Raw genomic sequence first — 27,443 nt, forward strand, 5'->3', positions numbered from 1 at the left:
ATATTTTTGCCGACTTTGTTTTCACCGCTCGCGCGTAGTATACTAATCACGACACCTGATTCTTCAAAAAAACAATCCAAGATTTTCGCGACCAGAAAGAATCCAAGATTTTCGCTTAAAAACAATTCGATATATTTTCGCGGCTGAATGAACGAAGGGCATTTTGATTCTTAAAAAAACAATCCAAGATTTCCGCGACTGAATGAACAAAGGCCATTTTGATTTTAAAAATGGTCGTGCATGGTTAAGCTATAAGAATGCGTGTACCCAAAGGGCCATTCAATTTTTCGTTGGTAAAACTTGGTTTTTTGCACAGAAAATGTCAATATCTTCATCTATTCAACACTTAACTCACTTTAGATTTCCAATTTTGGATTTCCAATCGTTGGAAATCGAATTTTGGATTTTTTCATTTTTGGATTTTTCAATTTTTCAATTTCGAATTTTGGATTTTTTCAATTTTGGATTTTCAATTTTTCAATTTCGAATTTTGAATTTTTTCAATTTTGGATTTTCAATTTTTCAATTTCGAATTTTAGATTTTTTCAATTTTGGATTTTCAATTTTTGGATTTCTGACTTATTTTCAATGTTTAATATATTTTTTCAACTTTCTGTATTCTTTAATTCGACATTTTTTTATTTTTTTGGATTTTCATTTTGTTATATTTTTATCTTGACAGGTATTTCCGTCCCTTCTTTTTTTTCCTCTTCCTGTGTCTCATTTTTTCACCAGACACTGTCTGAACCTATTCTAGCCAAACACTGGGCCTAACACAACAAACAATACTCCACCCCATGGCACACCATATAAGGCGTTAATGTTCTTTGTCTTAAGGCCGTTTCACATTACAGCAATATATAGAAAAATATTGACAGCAATATATTTATGAATAATGATATCAATTGAAAATTATTGAATTCATTATATTGGAAAATATTTCGAATTATTGCAAATTGTCTCTTTAAATGTCTCTTTAAATGTCCATTTAAATTTTGTTGTAATTCAAAATGTCTGAGGAACAGAGAAAAGCGGTTGCTGCGATTATTATTGCTACAACTTTACTTCCGACAAACTTTTCCAAACCTAAGGTTACGCGTAGAATTTGGGTGAAGGAGTGGATGAAAAAACGAAAATCGATCTTATTGTTATTTTGCTCCATCTTTTATCTTCGATCGTATGTTTCATTTACTGTTTATTTCAGACAGACAAATTTCGAATACTTTGCTGATTCGATTTTTCTATTGTTCGGAGAACAATTGAGTCTTCTTACAACAAAAGAATTTCCCTTGCAATATTTTTTAATTCAAACCGTGTTTGAATTAAAAAGTCTTGACAAGTATTGAAAGCGATTGCGTAATGTTTTTTCGAACGTGTCTCAAAAGTTGGTTTCACATTATGTCAATTAATTGAGGCAATATTTTTCAATAGTTATCAATAATTTCCAATATATTGGATTCAATATATTTCTGTAATGTGAAACGGCCTTTAATTGTTGTCGGGAATCCACGCGAATTCTGCCAATAAAAGGCGCATCATGGCACATTGTTCCAACACAACACAGTCTGACGAAGCCATGGATCCAACGTTTACCTTTCGTATTGATGGTGAAAGAGGCATGGATAGGACTTTAAGAAGATCGCAAGTAACAGTAGAACGACTCGCAATGATATTTAAGGTAAAATAATCTGTCATCTAATGTGGCTTACACCCACTAACTGAACTTAACTTTCCTCTGACATACTCAAATTATGTTATAGCTTTAGGCGGATACAGTATACCTTACTGAAGATTTCGGTAGCTCTGAGTTTCCGAACGAGGACGGCACCTTCCAGTGTTTGTCACAGGCTGTCGAAGGAACACTTTACACAGTAGAGGGAGAAAGTATTGTAAATGCGCAGCATATAGATGCTCCATCCCCACAGTTTGGGATTTTTCGAACTCAAGCGAGAAGAAGCGCACCTGGGTAAAACATCTTTTTACATAGTACACATTTTTTTACATAAGAACAAACCATATAAAAACATAAGGCATTGAATAACAATTTAAAACAAGTTAAGAACATTTTGAGTTTTAAATGAGTTTCTAATTCTTAAAAATATTGTTGAAATAATCAAGAGCTCTTTAAGTAATTATTCACTTTGTTGTTCTAAGAGGCGAACGTCTAAAAAAAATTTAGCTTTTTTTTAATGAACCCTTTAATTGTGAGTTATCTGCAATAATTCTGAACATATTTTTGCCAAGCGATAAGTAATTCTCCTTTTAAAAGATTATTTCTTTATATGGTGATTTTGCCTTTTATAGCTTTCTGTTTTTACATGTAGCTACGCTTCTTCCACTACGACAACTTCGGCAACGAGAAAACGAAGTAACGCTTTACCGGAGACATTTTCGTTGAAGCTCATATTGGCGGAACCCAAGGGCGAAAAAATAAGTAATTATTTATGACTAATTATTTGTGAGATTTTTAACGCTAACAGTTGTAAAGCAAATTATATTGTCTTAAGCTGAGAATGATCATGTGAGAATGGTGTATGCACAAATCAACGAAGAGAACGCAAATGTGAGAAGCATAACTAGTGCCGCAATGAACATGTTCAACGATACAAATATAGTACTAGGACAATCAAATCTTCTGAAGTATGAAGATTCACCAGCAACAAGAGGTATAGTCTTACTTTCTCAATTTTCTTTGATAATTTTTCTGAACTATTGTATTGTTTCTATTAAAGAAAAATCTTCTTTCAACAGGCGTGTCGTTTTGGAAATGCAATTCACGGAAAGTATTCTGCGTGTCAACAATCTTTGTACGCTCACACAGTACCTCCAACACTAATTACACAACTGCAACGCCACAGCCAGGTGACATATTGTGACTAAAACTCCTGGGGCTTTTTTATACTGCGACGTTTGGATTTAAAATGTTTTAACTTTAATTTTTAGATGACATCTTAATCAAACTGGAAGAAATAAAGGCGTCTATGAAGTCCATGGTGGCTGTAGAGTGTCGCAGTGAAGATGTAGAAGCGTTGAAGAGATCATTACAAATGCACCGAATAAAAGCCCCTTTGGTTGATGCTTTCCAATGTCTCATTTGCAACGATTTGGCTACACCACCAATCAATTTATCGTCTTGCTGCAGGCAAATTCTTGGTTGTGCGAACTGCATTTTGCAATGGGCAGTAAACGAGGAGCGGTGCCCACACTGTCGTTCCAGTGATATGAACGCTTATACTGTAGAAAGTTTAAATTGTATTTTAGAAGTTCTTAGAAATATTATATTAGATAACTAAAAAATATGTTGTTTTTACTTGATGTTTAAACTTGATAGGTAATAAAATACCTTATTGTATCTAAGAACAAGCGATATAAGAACATAATAGTTACTTCTTTATTGGTCGAAATGTGAAAAGGAGTTTAATCCATTCTTGACTTTACGTGGCTAAAAACATTATGCTTATAAAAAATGTACCTTTTCGGTAAAAAAAAGTCGGCAAAAATAGAAAGTCGGCAAAAAAAAATTAGTAACCTAGCCAAAATTTAGTCACTTTTTGTAAAGAACATAGTAAAATATTTTAAGTTCTAAACTGCGGAAATAAGATCGTCCTTAGGAATTCTAGAAGTTCAGCGCATCTAAAGGCCGTTTCACATTACAGCAATATATAGAAAAATATTGACAGCAATATATTTATGAATAATGATATCAATTGAAAATTATTGAATTCATTATATTAGAAAATATTTCGAATTATTGCAAATTGTCTCTTTAAATGTCTCTTTAAATGTCCATTTAAATTTTGTTGTAATTCAAAATGTCTGAGGAACAGAGAAAAGCGGTTGCTGCGATTATTATTGCTACAACTTTACTTCCGACAAACTTTTCCAAACCTAAGGTTACGCGTAGAATTTGGGTGAAGGAGTGGATGAAAAAACGAAAATCGATCGGTGTTTACGATAACTTAGTGCAAGAACTACGTTTGTATGACGAAGAGAGTTTCCGCAAATACCTGCGAATGAGCCCAGCAGCATCTTCTTTTGTACTTCACTCTCGCTACAATTTAGCTCGGCTGCAATCGCTACAAGTGCCAGTTGTTTTTTGTTTTTGTCCATATATCCTGGGCAACTAACTTTGTATAGAACTTCGTGTTGTGACCACAAATTTATCAAATGTTCAGTTTCACCACTACTCCAAACTTTCTCATGTTTCAAGCCTTTTCTTCCTCGCTTCTGAGGTTTCGCAGAAGTTTCATCTTCTGGATTTTGAAATACGGGGCTGAGTGAAGGTTGAAGTTGCTGTGGCACGCTCTGACCGAATATTTGTGTGTTTTGGCTCAAGATTGACGAGGTTGGTTTTGGTGAGCTCTGAGTGAAGACATGTGCGGCATGTTGCTGTTGCGTCGTAGCTTGAGGAAATAGTATTTGATCATTCGTAGCAAAATCGTGTGGCTGACTTTCAAAATAATAAATGTTATTTTGCTCCATCTTTTATCTTCGATCGTATGTTTCATTTACTGTTTATTTCAGACAGACAAATTTCGAATACTTAGCTGATTCGATTTTTCTATTGTTCGGAGAACAATTGAGTCTTCTCACAACAAAAGAATTTCCCTTGCAATATTTTTTAATTCAAACCGTGTTTGAATTAAAAAGTCTTGACAAGTATTGAAAGCGATTGCGTAATGTTTTTTCGAACGTGTCTCAAAAGTTGGTTTCACATTATGTCAATTAATTGAGGCAATATTTTTCAATAGTTATCAATAATTTCCAATATATTGGATTCAATATATTTCTGTAATGTGAAACGGCCTTAAGGAAAACGTGCATATAAACAGATATTCGCCACTTTGATAGCACATTCGGAATAATTCAGCCGGGCTTGTGTGGTATGCTTTTTTATTATGTCGCAGAAAAACATTCATACAGCTAAAAAATATTTGTTACATTAAAATATGCCTAACCAAACAGACGTCTGGAAAAGGTTGGTTTCCAGACTTCCATTTGGTTTGCAAGTACTTTGAGCATAAACAAAAGTCTGGCTGATTTTCGTTATAATATAATCCCTCATTCTAGCACAAAATAATATCAAAACGATAAACTTTAGGTTTATTTTACCGCAACTTTTTTTGGAAAAAATCCCGCCTTTTTTGAAAATTTTACAAATCCTTAGAACAAAAAAATCTTCCTTTGCAGTTTGAAGTATACAAAATTTTCACTTCATTCGCATGAGTGACTAGATCCAGTGCGTATAGAGTGTATATAATAATAACATACATGTTTTCTTTATACAAGAATGTTTATCTTTTTTTAATGTTGCGATTCGCCTTAATCTATTTTAAACTTTTCAATAATTTCAAGTGTTTGATTCGTTGAACAACTCGTAGTTCATTTTAGTTAACCCCATTATAAAAAACACAAAGCAAAAATTATGTTCTGTGCTAACTCGTGAAATAATGAAGATTTTGAAAAAATAAATCTCTAAATTGACCAGATTCTTGTTGACAAGCATTTTTTCCACATCTTAAAAAATAAAATAGCAGTAAAATTTCAGTCTCGCCATTGTTCTCATTTTTTGCTTACTCTTTCAGCAATTATCAGCATTGTTCTTATAAAAGTGTAAAATATAGTAAATAGCTGTTCTAAAATAATTGTTTCTTAGTAATTTTCTTAACACATGGGAGCAGGGCAGAGGAAGATTGAAATACAAAGAATAATTTTTCACAGTTATAATGTAATCCTTAGTTGTAATGTACGTGTTAAGTTAATAAAATACAGAAGAGCTTCTCGGAAATTGTCAATTGTTTCATTCGCTAGAGATCCCAAAAGGTCAGAAATACTATAGCGGCTTTCAAACTCTCGCATTCTTTCTGATGAAAGGCTTGATGAATTGAAAAGTGGATCGACTCCAAACACGCTATCACTGGCAATCCTCGATTCAGGGTACCACTGCATGTAAAGTAATTTAGCTCCTACTCCATTTGGTACAACTTCTGCCATCAATGATACGATCCCATTACTTCTGGTTTTAATTACTGACGGCACGCCTCTGCCTAAAAAAATAAATTTGGGAATCAAGCAATACGAACCATACGGACAACCTTGTTTGCAGTGCTTATTACATTTTTTTTACAACAATTTCGCTGTAAAACACTAAGGGGTCATTTGAAACCATAATTTTCTGTTAAATAAATTGATTTGGTATAAAGAGAAACAACAATAATTATTTAATTGTTTATGAAGATATATACCTGGAATAGGGTGATTATTCCACGAAGAAATAACAATCTGAAGACCATAACTCGCTACCAAGCAAGAAACAAATAATACACAAAATTTTACGCAGTCGTTTGACATATCTATGATCTCTTCATTTTCCATAAATACAAGAACTGTTTTTAAAGGATAATTTACACGACAGTTTACCTCCACCCAAAATCTTTCAATAGGGAGGTTCTAAAAGGATATAATTAAAAAACAAATATCCCGCGTATTATAATGTCATGATTAATTTTTTTTCTTTCTAACCTGCTTGGATTCTGTTTGTCGATAACATTCTATTGCTTGATTTCCACGAAGCATTGCTAAATGCTCTTGCATTCCAAAGATTAAATAAAATTCTCTACCGCAATCAACTCGCAGTTGATCAGGTATTCCGTATGTTACCAAGGTTTTTCTGAGGAAAAGAAATAACGTATTGTTGGAATATGCTTAAAAAACTGCATTTAAATATATTCACGAAACATTTAAATGCGATAAGAAATTCTCACCTGTATATATTTTCATGTATTTTAACGTTTTTATCATTCAAAAGTTGCGATAAATATTCCATCGATACTTTTTCCATTGTGTATCAAAGAGTAGAGGAACGAGTGAAAAAAGACACACTTGCGAATAAGGTTACGGACTTACATGCGCAACACCCTCCTTCGTGGTGGGTAGACAAGAAAAATTTGTTAGTCTGAACTTTTCTCTAGACTATTGTCTGAAAGAGTGAAAATAAGTGAATGAACTAACATCCGCGACAACCCCCCTTAGTAGTGACTAGACAAAAAAATGTAGGAAATCTAAACAGGTGACCTGCGTAACGTGTGAAATTAAAAAATAATAAAACTCCCAAAATTGAAAAACATAGTAGTCGGGAATTGAAACTTTAAATTGAAGAAATCCAAAATTCAGATTTGAAAAAATCCAATCTAAAAATTAAAAAAAAAAAATCCAAAATCCAAAATTAAAAAATTTAAAATAAATTAAAAAAAAAATGAAAATCCAAAATTCGAAATTGAAAAATTGAAAATCCAAAATTGAAAAAAATCCAAAATTCCAAAATTCGATTTCACCCGTTGTTTCGTTGTTTTGGATCTTTGGGAAAGTTGAAAAAAATACACCTTGTTTCTTTTGGTGGATAAGACAACTAGGTAAGTTTGCAAGAAGCCATCCTTATTCATCAACGTGTGGAACTATGATGTGAACATCACATCACATTCAACGATGTGAACATCACATCACATCCGCAAAGTTTCGCCTCTCATCCCGGAGGTCCGAATGTGAGCTTCTAACTAGTGACGTCAGGCGCATAATTATGCAAAATGGCGAACATGTGAGGTGAAGGCTTAAAAACATGAGGTAAACATTGTCTGGTTTCTTAAATACTGTAGTGATTTTAATAAAATAAACGTTAAATTGTTTTTTCTGAAGATGTTATGAATCGATTTAAGTCAACTTGATTTTTCTCGGGAGGTAAGCTTTAAAGATAGTTTTCTTTTTTAATTTCATTGTCCTGATGGTTACATTGACACCAAGCTATCTATGTAAGCTAGCAGTTGCTACATTTATATTCTTTTATAATATATTGTTTAGAGTTGCACGTTATACAAAATGGACAACATTAGACTTAAGTTTGAAGCATGGTTGGATGAGGAGTTACAAAAAAAAATACAACTCCAATGAAATGTTTAATTTTATTGTGGAGTATTTAAACGGTGAAAGAGAAGGGATTCCAAGGAAAGTGGAAAAGAGGGTAAAAAGGAAACAGTACAGGGTCTTCATTAAATTTACACAATATCCTGTGTGTTCCAACCAAAGAAAAGGTTTGTTTATCAATATTCGACATATATTAGTTATTTTTACATCTATACGAGTCAGTGGGTGGTAGAGTTGGAGGTAAAACAGATAGTGATTGACATATACACTAATGTATGAAAATAAGTCAGGGAAGGGTTTAAATAATAGACTGTTTACTGTAAAAATACACAGTTCAGATGCTCTCTTTCACTAGGCATTATATATATAGGTAAGTTTTACGTAAGTTTTATCTTTGTATAAAGTTGTTTGTCCATACTTTTTCCATTGTGTATCAAAGAGTAGAGGAACGAGTGAAAAAAGACACACTTGCGAATAAGGTTACGGACTTACATGCGCAACACCCTCCTTCGTGGTGGGTAGACAAGAAAAATTTGTTAGTCTGAACTTTTCTCTAGACTATTGTCTGAAAGAGTGAAAATAAGTGAATGAACTAACATCCGCGACAACCCCCCTTAGTAGTGACTAGACAAAAAAATGTAGGAAATCTAAACAGGTGACCTGCGTAACGTGTGAAATTAAAAAATAATAAAACTCCCAAAATTGAAAAACATAGTAGTCAGGAATTGAAACTTTAAATTGAAGAAATCCAAAATTCAGATTTGAAAAAATCCAATCTAAAAATTAAAAAAAAAAAATCCAAAATCCAAAATTAAAAAATTTAAAATAAATTAAAAAAAAAATGAAAATCCAAAATTCGAAATTGAAAAATTGAAAATCCAAAATTGAAAAAAATCCAAAATTCCAAAATTCGATTTCACCCGAATGGAAATTCAAAATTGGAAACACTAAGGTGAGCTAATTGTTAAATAGATAAGGATGTTGACATTTTCTGTGCAAAAAACCAAGTTTTATCAACGAGAAATTGGATGGCCCTTTGGATACACGCATTTATAAGGTTTGTTTGACTTTTTTATCTTCTGAAAGCTTTATATTTTTGTAATATTTGTTTTTTGTTTGTTTTCAGTGTTAGGATAAATATATTGTCACGTTTTTTAGCCACATAGCTAATGTTTGGCTAGGAACGAAGATTTTGAAGGTTAGCTAGCTTAGCTAGAACCTAACTTATTGTTATTCTGTTATTAGACTTTTTTATCCTAGCCAACATTTATTTTTATGTTGAGGCTGTGGCTATTGTTCCAACCCGTGTTGTCCTCCACACCATCTTGGGCAATATTTTTCGCGTTTTGTAAGTTACCTAACTTGGCACTGTGCTAGTCAGACATCGCGCAACCTATAAAAGGCCCGAGAAAAATTAAGTTGACCTAAATTGGCTCATATTCATACGTGATTTACAAATATAAAGTTTATTTTCCTTAATTCGCACTTATAAGTTAATAATGCCTATTCAAAATTCACCTCCAACCCAAGGTAAAACATCCGCAATGTTGTTTTATAAATTTCTTCACCTTGAGTGCTCTGACGTCACCTGTTAGAAGATCGTAAATCATCTTCCGCATTGAAATTTTTACTCAAACTTTAATAGTGAAATTCATTGGTAATGAGTATGTTTACCCCAGTGAAAACATCAGGAAACTTTGAAAATGAATACTAACTTCGGTTGAGAAATCATCATTCAATTGCAATACCGAGAAGCTGTGACGCAAAAAAAGAAAAAAAGAAGCGACAGGGAAAATGTTGTAGAATTTCAATTTGAGCAGGCGAAATACTAGACCAAGCACTGACTCGGATTTCAGTTGGGAGAGCTGTGATGAGGATACTATTCAAGAAGAAGTCGCTTCACGGGTTGCTGTTGCTGTAAGGACGTGGTGCAAGTGTGGAAAGTGTAAGATAATGACGAGCGAAGCGGAGTGTCGTTGCTATTGCGAGTTAGAATCCGCGAATATTTTTAATTTGATCAGTGAGTTTTGATATGTAAACGTATTTGAATTAGATAATAGCACATGAGTTCGATGAATTACGATAAAAATGAAAAAAGGTTCTAACCTTCTTCTTTTTGTTTTTTTCTTTCAAACTCAGTTCTAAAGTCAAAGAACTCGGAAGTAAAATGAGCTTCGTAGATCTTAAAATTCTTTGGAAGCGTATCCTCTCTCTTGATCAGTTTGATCCATATAGTTCGTTGTTTTGGATCTTTGGGAAAGTTGAAAAAAATACACCTTGTTTCTTTTGGTGGATAAGACAACTAGGTAAGTTTGCAAGAAGCCATCCTTATTCATCAACGTGTGGAACTATGATGTGAACATCACATCACATTCAACGATGTGAACATCACATCACATCCGCAAAGTTTCGCCTCTCATCCCGGAGGTCCGAATGTGAGCTTCTAACTAGTGACGTCAGGCGCATAATTATGCAAAATGGCGAACATGTGAGGTGAAGGCTTAAAAACATGAGGTAAACATTGTCTGGTTTCTTAAATACTGTAGTGATTTTAATAAAATAAACGTTAAATTGTTTTTTCTGAAGATGTTATGAATCGATTTAAGTCAACTTGATTTTTCTCGGGAGGTAAGCTTTAAAGATAGTTTTCTTTTTTAATTTCATTGTCCTGATGGTTACATTGACACCAAGCTATCTATGTAAGCTAGCAGTTGCTACATTTATATTCTTTTATAATATATTGTTTAGAGTTGCACGTTATACAAAATGGACAACATTAGACTTAAGTTTGAAGCATGGTTGGATGAGGAGTTACAAAAAAAAATACAACTCCAATGAAATGTTTAATTTTATTGTGGAGTATTTAAACGGTGAAAGAGAAGGGATTCCAAGGAAAGTGGAAAAGAGGGTAAAAAGGAAACAGTACAGGGTCTTCATTAAATTTACACAATATCCTGTGTGTTCCAACCAAAGAAAAGGTTTGTTTATCAATATTCGACATATATTAGTTATTTTTACATCTATACGAGTCAGTGGGTGGTAGAGTTGGAGGTAAAACAGATAGTGATTGACATATACACTAATGTATGAAAATAAGTCAGGGAAGGGTTTAAATAATAGACTGTTTACTGTAAAAATACACAGTTCAGATGCTCTCTTTCACTAGGCATTATATATATAGGTAAGTTTTACGTAAGTTTTATCTTTGTATAAAGTTGTTTGTCCATACTAAAGTATACCTTATTACACGAAATTAACGCTGTGTGGTTATTAACACGGTTAAAAAAAATAACAGGTCATTAATTTAGGCTGTTGCTTGAGAAGACCTAGTTTAAGTGTGTGGAAATTAACGCGGCTAGAGAGAAGTTTTGACAATTTTCATGTGACTAAACATTTTTTATTCAACAACAATTCAATGTAAAAGTTAGTAGAAATGTCTACTCCATAGCATCGAAGGGGTTCAAATGAATATAATTTGTACCCATTTCCCGAGTATTTTCAACGGCGGCGGTAATACCAGCACTTTGCCAACCATTTTTTATAATACTAACTCCTTTCTTTAATTGGAGGAACTCGTACGCCTCGACCATCACTTTGGCATGATACGGTTTCAACGTAGACAACTTAAAATTTACTTTGATTGAAGTAACATCGCGGTTCGGTTCTTCCCGAAGGACTGACATTATCGAAGACGTAAAGTACTTGCTGAAGGCTCTCTTCTCTAAGTTCTTCAAACTACCATTGGTCGTTAAATCTAGAGGTTGTAACAGATGCGTCATGTTTTTAGGGACCATAACGCACTCGATGCTGTGTTGAGACAGTACATCTTTTACTTTCTCAGTAGATTGGGCTTTGAACGCATCCCATATCAAAAGGGTTTTCTGATTTGCTGGCAAAAATTTCGCGTTTTTCACTTATAGGGCACTAAGACTTCCTCAATGAGGCGAATACTTTCTTTTTCGTTACTCCAATGCTTTTCACTGTAAGATAAGCAAAAACCGTCAGGAAAACCGAAGTTTGGGAGTGATCTCTGCGTTTTCCCTTGGTAGATAAGCTGGAATGGGAGGATTTTTCCATCGAGAGATTCACAAACAGTTAATGTTATTCATCTTTTGTCACTAGAACCCGCTCTGGAGATATATTTTTCACCTTTCTTTGCCATTGTTACATTATCGGCCACAACAAACTTATATGGTGTTTGATCGGCATTGATAATCAATTTGTCAGGAATTTTGTAACGTAACACTTTTTCTGAAATTTTGTAAAGAAATGATGACCTGACCTCGTTCCATAAAGAGCGTGTAATCACGGGCCTGGACGTGGTTGCAACTCGCCGTGAAAAATTCATCCGTTGATACAATGATCTAACCCAAGTTCTAGTTACTTCAAAGTTAATGAATTTTCCAAATTTATCAGGGTTTGACTCAATTAATCCCATTAAAACACCTCTAATAACATGTATGTTTATACCAGCACCGGCAGTTCTTAAGGACGTTAACATCGATCGCAGCTTCGTGTCTAGTTCTTCATCTAAAATAAGTGGCCTTCTACGTTTTTTTCCGATTAAAGCTGGCACATCTGATGTTCGTTTTTCTTTCAAAACTTCTCTGTATCTCTTTAGCCACGGGCGAATAGTGCTTTCGCCCAAGCTTGGGTAAAGTTTTTTAAATTTTCTAACTGCGGCTGCAGTACCATGTGTATGTGAGTACTTCGCTATTTCCCTTCCCTTGTTTTTTCCCTTCTTTGTACGTAAATCGTTTTATACTTGGTTGTGCGTTAAGCCTTTCTTGAACAGAGTTGGCTTCCAGTATACTGATGTTTTCAGGTAGATTTTCTTTTACAGACTTGCATGCTTCAGTGGCATCCGTTGGCTTTGTCCGTTTAAAATAATTAAAAAACGACATTTTTCTCAACAACCTGGAAAACCAGACAGAATAAACATGTTCTGTAAATAAATTTTATTCTCGAAATATTCACACTGTATTTCAGGTAGCCAATTACTCCAGGTACACAAGCCACTGTCCTGTTCCCGAGCACTAATCATTACTTGAATGGTATTGTTACCCTGCTCCACAAGACTTTGTGATTGTGAGTGGCCAGCTGAGCCACGAATAAACTTTGTTTCTCCTGGCCATAATATAGCTACAGCAGGGATGACGTTATTGACAAATTCTTTTCCATTATCTGAATGAATTATTTTAGGCAAGGCAAATACTGCCAGAAACCTATCAATAAACCTCTCAGCAGTTTCCTTTGCTGTTTTACTTCTTAGAGGAAAAATGATACAGAGTTTCGAAAAGTGATCCACAATATGTCCAATCCATTTGAAATTCCCGTCAGGTTTTGTTTATATATTTTTAAAAGGGTTAGGGTTAGGGGTTAGGGTTAGGGTTAGGGTTTAGGGTTAGATAACATTGACCAATTAGGAAGTAACAACGGTTTGTGAACTCTGCTTTTATTTGAGCTGTCGTTGCGGGAAGTTATTTTATGATAAATATGTTGCAGTTGCGACAGTATGACGGTGTATGCGCTTCACTTGATTTACAACACACTATATATACCTGTACTGAAGCGGTCCACCTGATCGTGTGGCACAGTTTACGGTTCTTATTAAGCGCTCCACAGAGTGTCCAATGCCGGATCACACCTTGACTTGTGGCTTAACCCGGCGGTGTGACACCGGGTTTACCCGGCTAGTCTCTTTAATAATAGCCGTCGTCTGTCTGTGTGTCCGCGAAAGCCATGATTTTTAAAATGCGCACCAATAAAAAATGCGATATATTTTTGTCCACTTTGTTGCGACTGGTAAATATAAAGGACAGGCGAACCCGTGGATTTTTCCATGGGCTAACGACTAGTATCTATATATATCTCTATCTTCCATCCGGCGATTTTAAAGATTCCGCCCCGCGTGGCGATGGCGGAAATCAACAACATGAAACTTGTGCTTGACAAGAAAATCCAAAATATGTGAGAATAGTTTTTCTCAAACAATTTGTTGTTGTGCAATATTCTTTCACCTCTACCAAATTCTTGTAAATACGATTCTAATGTAGCTAGTGGTGTGATATGTATGACTTTTGTAACATGTGGTATATTTACACCCATACCAAGTGCAGCTGTGGCAAAAATTACTCGAATGTTTTAATTATCTTTCCTAATTTCTTCAATTTTGTCATATTTCATTAGTTTCGTAGTGGGTGCATGAAATTGTGCAAATAATCTGTTGGCCGGAACACAATTTTCACCAACAAACGGATCTTTAATTTTCGAATTGAACAACTTAAATGCATATCCACAGTACTTTAACTTCATATATATAATAGTCATTGGAAATTTTTCTCTAAGTCTGTTGGGTCCTTTGGTCATTGGCAAAAGAATTTCATCAGAACTGGCTTTGCTATAGTTATTTGGCATTCTTTTTCGTACAATTAGTTTTATATTTGGAAGATTTGGACTGCTCTGGACAATTTTGCATGAGGAAATAGATAAACTGTCAGTAATTTTTTCAACCATTGCTAGTGGTGCTGTTGCTGTTAGGGCTAACGCAACTGCTGTTGGGAACAATGCTTTAAGTGTAGCTAAATCGGCAAAGCTTTTACGGAAATCTTCCCCCCTATAAAGAGAAAAATGTGCTTGTTAACTTATATATTATATATATATTTATTTATCACGTCATTATTTTTAACTTGTTTTTTTATAGATTTTTTATAGCTTTATTTTTTACCTAGTTTTTTTTACTTTTTAGATATATTATATCTATTGTATATCTTGAAGGAATAAATTTTTAGAGGAAAAAAAATTGAAGGAATATAATTGTGTGAATAAAAATTAAAATGGAATTTGGCAGATAATTTTTTGTCAAATCCACTGAATTTTCTTTCTGTAAAAATTTCTTCCATTTAAGGTATAACACATACATTTTTAAAATAAATTTTATTTATATGTAGCAACATATTTGTATCCACAGTTATATATTCAGTTTATGAAAAGTGAAAAATATTTATAGCTTGTAGCTGTATATTTATGAGCTGCGTTTTTTTTATTTTGATACATATTTGTATCCACAGTTTTATTCTGTTTATGAAAAGTGAAAAATATTTATAGCTTGTAGCTGTATATTTATGAGCTGCGTTTTTTTTATTTTGATACATATTTGTATCCACAGTTTTATTCTGTTTATGAAAAGTGAAAAATATTTATAGCTTGTGTATATTTATGAGCTGCGTTTTTTTATTATGATGTGTAAGAACTTACCATAACTCTTCTCTACCATAACTCTACTCTACCATAACTAGCTTCATCGATTACACAGGCAGCTACATTTTGGCGGAATATAGGACTTTTTAGCAATCATATGCCTTCTGCACTCAAAATCGACTCGGGATGAGAAAACAATATCTCGATCTTCCCCAATTTCACATTTTCTGTTATTTGGATTTTGTGAGTGATATTTTTGCTAAATAAGCTGATAATTTCACTAGTTTCCTCTCTTTCTGTATTTAAAACGCCAGCCCTAGGGACGAGGTTGGTCTCTATCTATCTCGCTATCTATGTCCTCAGGCGATTTTAAAGATTCCGCCTTCGCTGGCAGAAATCAATAAACAAAAGCGAGAATGTTTCAAACGTATGTATTTAAAAAAAAAAAAAAAAAAAAATCAAGAGGATCTGGACGCTTTGCAGAATTGATGAAGAGGAATGGAATGCTTATAACCAAGTTAGTGGCAAAGAAGACGATGACGACGATACGTGAGAGTCGGAAGAAGGCGAGCCTAAAAAATGTGTTTGATCCGTTTTGTGATTTTGACGATGAGTCCAATTTGTAAATAGAAGTTTTTACATACCATTAGAAAGAAAATTACGTCGTTAAAAAACCTTCTTTTCTTTTTCTATCATAAGAAATATGGGTCACTTTTTTATAAGAACATAAAAAGTAAGTTCAAAATCACGAATCGCGAAAGTTTATGTCGCCAAAACTTTCCAATTTCAGATTTTGCGAAAATTTATCTTGCGAAAATTTTTCAATTTGTAGATTCGCGAAAATTTATCCAAACAATTTCGCGAGTTTTTGGACTCGCGAAAGTTTCTCCGAATAAAGTAGTGAATTATATTATTATAAGAACACTAAACCAATTCATATTTTTTATTTTTAACAAACTTAGACGGTTAACAAATACAATAATAACCGATTACCCCGTGTTGTACCGAAAATATCGCCATCAATCATTGCACCGACCTCGCAAGCTCGGTCGGAACTTAGACCTCGGGCGATATTTTGCAGTACAGCCCGGGGTAATCGGTTATTATTGTACTATTATTAAACTTGTTTGGAAGATATTTTTGATTTTCATCAAATTTGCATGAAAGTTCTTGCATTAGGGAATTTACAAAATTTAAAGATTTTTTTTTTAGAATGCTATAGAAATATAAATACAAATGTAATTTTTATTTATTAATCACTTTGTATGTAATTTAGCTATGGTTTAAAAATACATGTTATTTACAGTGCTAATGGTGAATTTAACTTTAAATTTTCTTGATGTTTAAATTCCTCATTTTCTTTGGTTTCAACGTCTTCCTTAAATATAGTACTGAACTTTATTTTATATAGCTGTCTGTTTTGATTTTTTTCAATTGTTGTTATATTTGGTTAGCATTAGCAATTTGATCAATTTGACTGTGAGCTTTAGTTTGTCCATGACTACTTCTAAGATTCCTAGTTGTTAATTTAATCTCAAAGTTTTAAAAACACATAAGCAAAAAAAAGTTTGCTTGCTTGTTAATATAAGCCTCGAATTTAAAAAGTAGTATTTTTTTTAATTCTGGTTTTAATCTAATTTGACAAAAACATCTGCTTTACAGAATTGCGCTAATGGACCTATGAAGGTCCTTGCTAAGATATTTTCAGTGCGAAAATACTTTATCGTTCAAAATTTCGTCGGTCAAAATTTTTCGTCGGTTATAAAATTTCGTCGGTCAAAACATTTTGTCGGTTATAAAATTTCGCCGGTGAAAAGTGACGAATTTTTTTTCAAATTTCGTCACGAAATTTTTTTTCGCCATGCCTAATTTTCAATGGTGTTCTATCTTGCAGAGAAAAACGGCGTCTAGTAGACATCGCCAGACAGGATGTATAGTCTCTTACAATTTCGAAGAAAATGTCTGAAAAAAACTTTCATTTAAATTTTGCAATCGTCGGAGCTATACTATTTTTAGTTAAGCCATGGAAGGTCATCGCCAAAAATGTCAGCCATTAAGTTAGTGTTCATAATCTGGTCATCACCACGACACAATCAGGGCGGCGAAAAAAACGTACATTATCCGGCCGTCCTGTTTATATACAGGCCGTTTTCGCAATCTAGGCAGAACACAGGGACAAGATGGCGACCAGGCTTCTTCCCTAGCTCATATTTTGAATCTTAATGAAAAATTTCATGCGAACAAATCAAAACAAGTATAGAATAATAGTGTTTTCATAATTAGTACAATTTGGGTTGATTTTCGATTACTTTTATAAGGAGGAGGTAAGCTTTAATGAAGATATTGATTTTATTAATGAAAAAAAAAACACTCATAATAATAATAAAAAAACAAAGCAAAAATTATCCACATGCTTTTTGTAATGAAGGAGGAAAAAGATGTGAGATAACCTTTAGCCATCGTGAACATGTGTCAAGTTACTAATAGGAAAATTGTTAGCTAGCTAGCTAGCAAACAATGTTAGCTAGCTAGCTAGCTTTTCCACACAGTTGGGAAAACTTGATCAAAGCAGCTGTTGTAGAGAATGAATGTCTTTTTACCGGAGGTATTAAACAAGAAGTGCAATTGCTTGGTGATAAATTAAAAATTTCTTGCAATTATAGCCCAAGCAAGTAAAACTTCGACAGGGGTCTTTGGGCACTAGTCAATCATTAAAAGAAGCATAGAATCTGTACCTGCATGGACTCTTTCACAGAGGGCATTTTGAAAAGAGCTCTCCGCAGCTGTTGTAAATACTTGAACGTTAAGAACACTTGCAACTTCCCTATATTCTTCAGATTCCTCAATTGTCTGTCAGCAAGGCTTGCAGTACTCCATGCCTTGCACTAACCCAATGGAGCATTATAGTATCAATGACAACACTGGGCTTTTTTCTTGGTATAAACTTTAAAACTGTCAACCTAGACCACATATCAATGATATAGGATTCAACGACCACTCTAACTCTTGAGGTCCATTGTTACTTTTTCATTAAATTCAGCTCCCATTGGCAAACTGCAGTTTTTTTGTGTGTTTTGTATAATTCGCATTTTTTCTTCTATCATTTTGAACACATCCATATATTCACTTCTCTAAATCTGGGCACCCTTCAATAATGACACTAATTTCATTATTGGTGGATAAGCAAATTGACGATGGAGTTTCAGCAACTTCTGATACAAATGCTCACCATCTAAACTGGATAATTGCACCGCAAATATTTCACTGAAAATTCTGAACCATTTATTGGTATAGGCAATAGTGACCAGAACTCGTATGGTTCAAAACAACGGTCTTCCCAAAGATCTCAGCAGAATCATTCTCAAGATTCAATTTGATTTCGCCTTTTTCATTGCTTTCAAAGATAGCAAAACAGGATATCAGATGTAAAAACATCTGTATGAATGGTTATCTTTTTGCCGGCAAGAGTTGCAGGAATATCAAAAGCTCCTTGTGATTTCAAAATCTCTTCACCTCCAAAACTAAACATTCGATCACTGTGTTGTCTCTGCAGACTAAGCTTTTCACTTTTATTCAGGGATTGGATGTAGTCATCAAGCCATTTTCCTCCACAAACGGTGCTTGAACATGCACAATCTAACACAACATATTTAACAGCTTCATCACCAAGCAGTTGCACTTCTTGTTTAATACCTCCAGTAAAAAGACATTCTCTACAACAGCTGCTTTGGTCAAGTTTTCCCAACTGTGTGGACAATCAGCAATTAAATGTTGATACGATCCATATGATTTGCAGGTTAAAACTTTACCTGCCGCATTTTTTGGATTTATTGCTCTTTTCGTTGTTGTTCTGTTATTGTGAAATGAATTTCCTCGTCCTTGTACTTTTCCTCTTCCTCTGCCTCCTTGGGAAAAGTATTGATCAGTTCTTTCGCCTTTTTCATAGCTATCACTGGCAGTTCCTTTTCTGTCAGCTTTGAACTGATCCCCTTGCCAGAAATATCTTGGTGTATGGTTTGCAAAACATAGCCTGCATCATGCGAATCGATCAGACTTTTAATATCTGCTGACAATGGGATTGTTCACTGGATCTGTGGTGTCTAACTCAAACAGCATATTAGAACTCAAGAAATCCACGAAAAGCTTGGTATTATTAGTGTTCCTGAAAATATTTGTTAGAGCAGACTAAGATCATCACCTCCAATGAATAAACAAAAATATCTCAAAAAAAAGTTATTGATTATGAAATCTCTTAATTTTTTGGGCAGTAAGTTCCATGCCCTGGCTATGTATTGTTTTCATTGAATAAAAACCTCACTTTCTTTCTTCATGCACACCACAGAGATCTGAGGACTAGAACATAAGTCAACCTAAGCAGACAAGTTCATAAATATCAGACACTGATTTGGACATTGCAAAAAAGCAAAAAAGCAAAATTTTCCAATAATTGATTTCTGCCAGCAAAGGCAAAATCTTTAAAATCGCCTGAGAAGATAGAGAGATTGATAGATAGAGACAGCGCAGCTAGGCTGGACGCCCGGAACTTATCCAGGCTAAAGATTTTTTTCTGAGAACGAGGCTAAAATGAGTTTTAAGCCAATAAGAATCCTAGCAGTGCTACAGATTGTTTTATTATCCAATGAACAATACTTTATTTTAAAGTTTATATGCTATCGAAAGTTAAAGCTTGTGCAGTGTAGCATAATGAAGATCGTCTTATAATGCGTCATCTTTGATGTTACGTCATTTCTTTCTGTACAATTTTTCAAGCACGTAGACTAAAGCTATATTCAGCAGAACTAATTAATTATTCATGGTTTTATTTTTATTTATTGAGTTGTATTTTAACATTGCAGGTTAGTTAAGGCCAGGATACACTTGTATAATATCATTAAATATATTCTATAATACAGTTATAATTTTTCTACAATATACTTATAATTTGTTAAAATATCGTTATAATTCATTTAATTTCATAACATTGTTGCCACAACAACGCTAGCAGATCTATTGTCACACAAACAAAAGGCATTCGAAACCAGATCACCAACAATATTGTTAAAATCAAACTTGTTTGATTTTATTCAAATATTATAGCCATGCAGCAAATTATGAGGTTATGACGCACATGTCAGGTGTTAAAATTATACATTATAGCTATATTATATAAAATTATAAGAAATTATAACTCTATTTTAAACATATTTTAAGAAATTATATTGATATTATAAGTTATATTTCAGTGATATTGTACAAGTGTATCAGGCCCTTAATTGAGAATACTCAATGATTTACCCCCATAATTCTCCGTTTTCAAGAGCAACTTCAAATTTTAAAATCTTTTAGGCTAATGGCGGAAATCTTCAAGCCCCTGGGCTTCTTGTTTGTTTATAAATCCGCCTCGTTTGCTAAAATTTTCAGGGATGCTGCATATGCTTTTTCTTCAAAAGCTAAGTTGGTCAAAATACCAAAAAAACCTGTTGTGGTAAATGATTTTGATAAAAAAGTAACATTGTTCGTAATTTATCATTTCTTTGGTTATCCTTGTGTTTTTAATCTCCTTATCCTATTTAAAGCACTCTTTAATGGTACATTTACTAAAAAAAAATTCCAGGACAAATTTGTCAGAGTATTTGAACAATATACTGATAACATTTTTAACAAACAAAAATTATTAAAAAATGTCATAATGATACTCATAAATGTCCCATATTTTGTAAAGAGCATTAAAATCATATCAAGTCTATTTAATAATGCCTAAAAACAATTTTAGGGGTAATAAAATGATAAAATCTTAACAATTTACATAACCAAACTCTACTTCATTATTGCCTTTTTACTTTTTTTGACTGGTATGTTAGACTCATTGAGTAATTATTTGTTAATACTTTTTATGTCAGAGGGAGAATAAAGTTTGTTTTTTAGCATAGGCAAGTGTTAAAATGCTTCTGGACAAGATTTGATAACAAAATAACTAGAAATGGAGTATTTACAAAGAAAAATATCCGATTCAGATTTGTCAAGATATTATTGCTCTACATAGGATTATATTCAGTACTCTTACAGTTAACTGTATTTTTATATAAAATAATTACAAAAAATAGTTATTTGTCTCTTTTTGTTTTGGGGTCACAAGCTGATAAAACCTAACTATTTTGTAGCTTTAAAGTGTTATATTTTTATCAATTTTGTGTCCTGGAAATAAAAAATATGCAAAATTGCTCAGAAAGTTCCTAAAAACATCATATTCGAAGCAAAATATATAACTCATAAAAAAGGAGTTTAGAGCATTTTTTATTAATTTCAGAATTCTGGGCTTGTTAATTTTTTATCAATTTATTGTTCCTGAAACAAACGAAAATAACTATGTTAATATTTGCTGTTATGAAACAGGGATTTCATATTCAGGAACTTCTGACTATAATGCTAAGTATAAAATCAAATTGGTTTTTAACTTATTCTTCATAAACATTTTCTGATAAACTTAAAATAACTGTTACCAATGTCCAAAAATCATCAAAATATGGTCTGATATTTATGAACTTGTCCAAGCATCAGTCTATTTAGTTACAATATAAGAAACTAACCTTATGAGACTAAGGACTAAGCTCTACAAAGAAGAAATTCTCACTTTAAGTGCCTTCATTGTACCACTCAAATTTGCAAGATGCGTTACGATTGAGAGTGCGACCAGGACACTTTTTTCTTTTTTATTTATCTTGAAACACATAGTTTTGTTCTTGGTTAATATATTGTTGTAATTGTTGTCTAGTGATAAACCAGCAAAAAAAATTGTTATGAGAAAGTCTTTTCACATTCTCGTCCCCAGAGTTCTTTGAGATAAACCTGAAAGACCTCCGTGGAAGACAGTGTCTTTTTCAATCACAGATTTGTGAACACCTAAGTCCTAGATTCTCTCCTCGATAACACAACACGTTGTATCAAGCAGCCATCTGGAATGTTTCCAATGTCCTGCACTGGCAATTGTTTCATATGCTGTGTTGTAAATCGGAGGTTCCCTAGAACAGAAAAGGAATAAGTATTCTGCTATTTAATTTTACTTTAGATGTGAATGAAGCAACTGAATTTGAGGATAATTACACAAGTGTAGGGTATTTCTCGCTCCGCCCTTGCTTACTCATATTCACCGAGTTGCTCACATATAGAAGCAAGTGTGTAGTCGGAATATCTCTACTCCCATCTAGCGCAAACAAGTCTTCCCTTCAATTTTAAAAAAAATAAATTAAAAGTGAGAATAAATATCCCCAAGGTAATATCACGCATAACAGTAAAATATACAGGAGAGAGCAAATAAGAATTTTAACTTTGTTATTGTAAAATTCAGCAACTCTCCAACTCCCCCTCCGCAACTACATAAACAAATGCATTAACTTTATGATTATAGTTGTAATAAAAATTTTGCTTTAGTTTTTCAAAAATACATTACACATGATAGGAGAGTTCTTACCACACCCTTTGGTGATTGTAATTTTATGGCATTAACAGTCAGAAATTTTAAGTATTTTGATGATTTCAGCAGCGCATATGCAAGAAATGTTTTATAGAATTTAGCCTGACGCATCTTTTGTTCGAAGCTTTAAACTTTGATCAAAATAACGTATGGGATTATATATTTTCAATGAACCATTAAGGAGATATAAGGTCTTAAAATTTGCTGACGTGAGCAAAGACCAGCCAAACTACCAAAAATTCTAAAACTGTCTATTCTAAAACGGTTTGGTTGACCCACTTTTAAAAAATTGGAGACCAGGAGGTCCCTAGTTACCTACGCAGGAGATGGTGTCAGTTATTTTCACTCTTTTCCAAGTTATGAGGCCTCAGAGTTATAATTGCATTGCAATGGTGTCATAAGTTTAAATTAAGCTATTTATGCTATATAAATTATGTTATTGACGTTTTGACGTTTACTTTTTGTCGATTATCATTTAAGACGTTCATTTTTGAAAAAAACATAACACATGCACTACATTAGAAACGAAGATTTTCGGACGGAAAATTTTTCTGATTTTTTTTGTCCAAAAATTTTTCCGTCTGAAATTTGTGTCTGCCGAAAGTTTTTTTGTTTTGGTTTATCTATTTTTTTTAAAAAACAGACCAGTGCATAGAAATTATATATAGTGTTATCAGAAAATCAATAAATAATGCAGTTTTTGAACTTATTACCGTATTTTCCGGTATATAACCCGCACATTATATAACCTGCAGCTCAGCTTTTTTAGGGAGTTAAAAACTAGATACTATCAGATAGCCTGCACCTTCGTATAACCCGCATAAAATTTCAATCGATGTGTTTTACTTACCCGCACCTTTGCATCGCACCTTTGCATCGCACCTTTGCATAACCCGCATCGTGTTAAGAAAAAAATTCAGCGTATTTTTACTTACTCTAATCATTTTATAAACATGTGCGTGTGTTCTGTTTTTTTCATGATGGGGACAAGTGGGGGACGTTTAAACTCGTGAACCCCAAACACAAGAACCGAGTGTCTGAACTAGCGACTCTCTCAGTCTTAACTTCCTTGTCTCTGATTGCCGAAATAATATCGAATTAAAATTAATTTGACAATACTGTTTTCCTTTTCATTCGTAAACATTAGTTTCAGCCAATAATAACTCTTGATTCCTGCGATTAAACAAACAAATAAAAAAAAAACATGCTATCAGGTTATAAATCTAAAGTAAAATTTATGTTTTTTATGTACATTTAAGTTTTTTTGGCATAAAAATAAACAACATAATAATTATCACGGATTGTCTGTAACAGCGATGTACGGAATGTTCTTTTCTAATGTTTATAGAATTTTGTCTTACTTCCTGCGATTAAACAAACAACAGCATTCATTTTATCATGCACTCTATCAGTGTGCATGATAAAATGAATGGCGGCAATGAGTAGGAGATAGTTGCGTGTGTCTTATCAATTGTTTTTTATATTTATTTTTGATATTTTCAGTGGCCACCTGTTGCTCGAAGGTAGCGAAGATAAAAAAAGAAAATTGTTTTCTATACTTTAATTTTAACATTTTTCAATATTTTTAACAGGAATTAATAATACGGTGTTTTCGTTATTTTCACATTTAACTGAGGCTCTGTCTATAAAGTTTTTTTTAATCAACAAACGGGTAAATATTTTATTATAGATAAAAGTTTTACAAGAGTTAAAAGATTAAAATAATATATATACACAATTCTTTCTCTGTGTATTTACAAAGGTAATGTGTTAAAAATATGTTAACAATTTGCAGCAGGTTAGATAGTAAGTTTAGCAGCATCACATGCAAATTTAAAAGCGTCTATTACGTCAGTTTGTTTTGAATTATTATGTTGGCGGCTACCTCGTATGCACATTAAGGACGATCTTAACACTAAGAATGAAATCTTACAACGAATCCAGATTACTTTTTCGTATCTATTGTCACTTTTCTTTGCAATGCGTTCTGCAACGTGTTTGTGAAACATAGAGCACTCAGGACCTTCACCACCATTTGTCGAGAATATCAATGGAGTGAATGTTCCGTGCTCTATGTTCATTACGAGGTCGTTGTAATTGCGTTTCTTCTCTTTTTCATGCTTTTGAAAAATCTGTTTGTTTGATAGATGAATCCGGGATTGTGCGTTCAGATTTGTGACACGTATGTCTCCATACTCTGCATGCTTGTACGTAGCGTCGTGCTTCATCCCCGGAGATGCCTTTTACGTGTTCTCCATCTAGTGGTTGTAGTGCAGGCTCGAGTTCAACATCGTTATGAACCTTCCTCAACAAATTTGCTTCAAAATCGCAGAGATTGTTATGGCGTATTGTTACGAATCCTCCCTTTTTGCAGTTGAGGGGGTGAGTAACGTTGCAGTTTTCACCACATGGGCATTTACTTGGAAGACCCTGCATACTTTTGTTGTACCTGAGACTTATCGCGTCTCTAAACTCCCCTTTGTTTAGTACAAAACCATGCTCTTCCAGTGGTATAACACTTAACCAGTTGGAGGCTCCCTTTTCTTGCATTTGTTGAACAGCTCTGATAGTAACGTTGGAGAGACTTCCTTCGGTCGTACTAACACATGCTTTCATTATCGATGTTTTGTTGCCGTGAATCTCGCATCTGATGGCTGTTACTTCATCGTCATTTGGGAGTTCATTGCTTTGGAGCATCATTATTGCTGCGAGAGGAGCTGTCAACTTTTTCGATGTGTCGTGTTTGGTTATGGCCTTTTCAGCGTATATTGGTATACTCAATCCCCCTAAAGAGATGAGTAGTGAGAAAAGCTCACGTTCACTACCTGTAAACGACGTCCCGATTAAAGCTGGGAGAAACTTATCGTTAATTACTTCGTCGAGAGGTTTAACAAATTTTTCCATGCCGGGTATTGTTCTAAGGAAATAACTAAACCGGTGAGTCTCGCCGTGAATAAATGCAGCAAATGCTGCTTGTGGTTGAGTTTTCACGTACCATAAATCTCCAAATAAACGCCCCCCATCTTTTAAACGCCTCCCTCTAATAAACGTCCCCCTTAAAATCCGAAATATTTTATAAACGTCCCCTCTTTTAAACGCCCCCCCCTCCCGCCCTCGAGAGAGGCGTTTAATAGAAGCACTTTTAATAAACCCCTTAATAAATCCCTACTGGCAAACGGGTCAACCCCTATTATGTAATAGCTTATGATGCAAGAGAAGGAAGAGAAACCAATTAATGATGAGAATTTTTTTTTAAGATATTACAGGACACTTCCGGTATAAAGACTTTTTTTGGTGAATAAGTTTTGTAAGTGTCCCTTCATTGATGTAGCTGCTCGTCCAACACACATGAAATCCGTTTGGATTTGGTGAAACAATCAAATTTACCAAGAATGACCAAACCAATTTTGCGCTTGCGTTTACTCATCACTGTCACATAAAGTTGAAGGAGACATGATAATTCTATTGGGGCATGCCCAACCAGTTCTGTTTCCCCATCCTTTTCTTTAAAAATTCCAATTGCAAACTTATCATTTTCCAAGCTTCATCTCTACTGTCCTAGCAATCAGTTTTTCATTTAAAACGGGAGTCCAGTTAGCTTTGTAAGCATGATGCCCACATATTAAACTTCTGTATTTTACCCTGTGAAGAAGCTGATATTTACCAAAAGACTCTACTCTAGCCATGTTAAAATCAAAGTCTCCACGTTTACTGGTAAATAAAAAGTTCAATGATTTATTTTCAAAACATTTGAATCTAAAACATGTTCGAATGTTGCAAACGTTAACATTCGAAACTTTCTTTCTCAAAGATGGCTTCACAAGAAACATCCCACAAGGGACAGAAACGTAATACATATTCTATGGAATTTAAAAAACAAGTTTTAACGTTTGCAGAAATAAATTCAAACAGAAGTGCTGCATTGAAATTCAAGATTGAGGTAAAAAGAGTACGAGAATGGTGGTAAAAGGCTTCTTGTGTGGGATACATTTGAAGCTCATATGACCGACGAGGTTAAAGTTTCATTGAAAAAAATGAAAGTCGAAAGTTTAGAAAGATTTACGGTATTCGGCCAATTTTTCCATTTCGTCACACCACATTTTTACTTTGTCGTTGGCATATTTCTCGCGAAACTCATCGCTTCCGATGGCGGCCCTGAGATGACGTTTACCTTCTGCCGTGACCTGTATGGCTGTGTTGGAGAACAACAGTTTCACTTCGTTTAGTTTGCGGCAGTCTTTTAAAATTAACCAGGACTTTTTTCGTTTACAGTTTAACCGAGTTTTTTCCCGTCCAATATAATTGTATCCCACCAAGTTTTTAAATCAGTTATGCTTCCAGCACCTGTGGCATCATCTGCTAGCCAAACTTGTTTAACTTTGGGCAATGACAATTTCAATATGTTTTGTAGAGGTGAAGTTCCTAGCGCGTAGAATGACATGGCTAAGTTATCTCCTTTTTTTGAGAGAAGTTCCTTGCTTCCTGATATTATTAATCGCGTCGGCTCTCAATATAGGTGCTTATCAATATAGGTGCTGTCTATAAATTTGGATCCTGAGACCCCTTTTTAGATCTGAATTGAATATATTTAAACTATGAATGCTTCTATCCTTCTTTTTGTATCATTTCCCGTAATCATTACTTTTGAAATTTGGGTTAAAATTCGTTTGAGACACTTACTCCTACTTTTTGATTTTATAAATCTTGTCCGAAAATTTTTCCGCTGAAATAAAAAATTGTGTCCGAAAGTTTTTCCGCCAAAACATTTTTCGCCGAAAATGTTAGTTCTTAATGTACGATGGCCCCGACAGCTCACTTCTCTTCTTAATAAAAACACTTCTCTTCTTAGTCAAAA

At 33.8% G+C, this 27,443-nt stretch overlaps 2 protein-coding genes across 3 annotated transcripts; one reads left to right on the plus strand and one right to left on the minus strand.

The window, feature by feature from the left end:
- The first annotated feature begins 454 nt into the window (after positions 1-454).
- LOC130656804 (uncharacterized) lies at positions 455-3,717 on the plus strand. 2 transcript variants are annotated; one of them, XM_057459731.1, is made up of 6 exons: positions 455-1,678; positions 1,761-1,966; positions 2,325-2,434; positions 2,508-2,666; positions 2,752-2,862; positions 2,944-3,717. In XM_057459731.1, exons 4-6 carry the CDS (start codon positions 2,528-2,530, stop codon positions 3,291-3,293), a joined length of 600 nt encoding a protein of 199 aa, XP_057315714.1. In that variant the 5' UTR covers positions 455-1,678; positions 1,761-1,966; positions 2,325-2,434; positions 2,508-2,527; the 3' UTR covers positions 3,294-3,717. The 2 variants fall into 2 exon arrangements, with proteins under 2 accessions (XP_057315714.1, XP_057315715.1); XM_057459732.1 differs by having other exon boundaries at positions 455-1,966.
- Positions 3,718-5,711: 1,994 nt separating this feature from the next.
- LOC130656803 (uncharacterized) lies at positions 5,712-6,841 on the minus strand. Its single transcript, XM_057459730.1, has 4 exons — positions 6,765-6,841; positions 6,523-6,670; positions 6,246-6,450; positions 5,712-6,047 (listed from the first exon to the last, which is right to left on the minus strand). Exons 1-4 carry the CDS (start codon positions 6,839-6,841, stop codon positions 5,722-5,724), a joined length of 756 nt encoding a protein of 251 aa, XP_057315713.1. The 3' UTR covers positions 5,712-5,721.
- Between the last annotated feature and the right edge of the window lie 20,602 nt (positions 6,842-27,443).

The sequence above is a fragment of the Hydractinia symbiolongicarpus genome, chromosome 9 (genome assembly GCF_029227915.1).
Source record: "Hydractinia symbiolongicarpus strain clone_291-10 chromosome 9, HSymV2.1, whole genome shotgun sequence".
Lineage (NCBI taxonomy): Eukaryota > Metazoa > Cnidaria > Hydrozoa > Anthoathecata > Hydractiniidae > Hydractinia > Hydractinia symbiolongicarpus.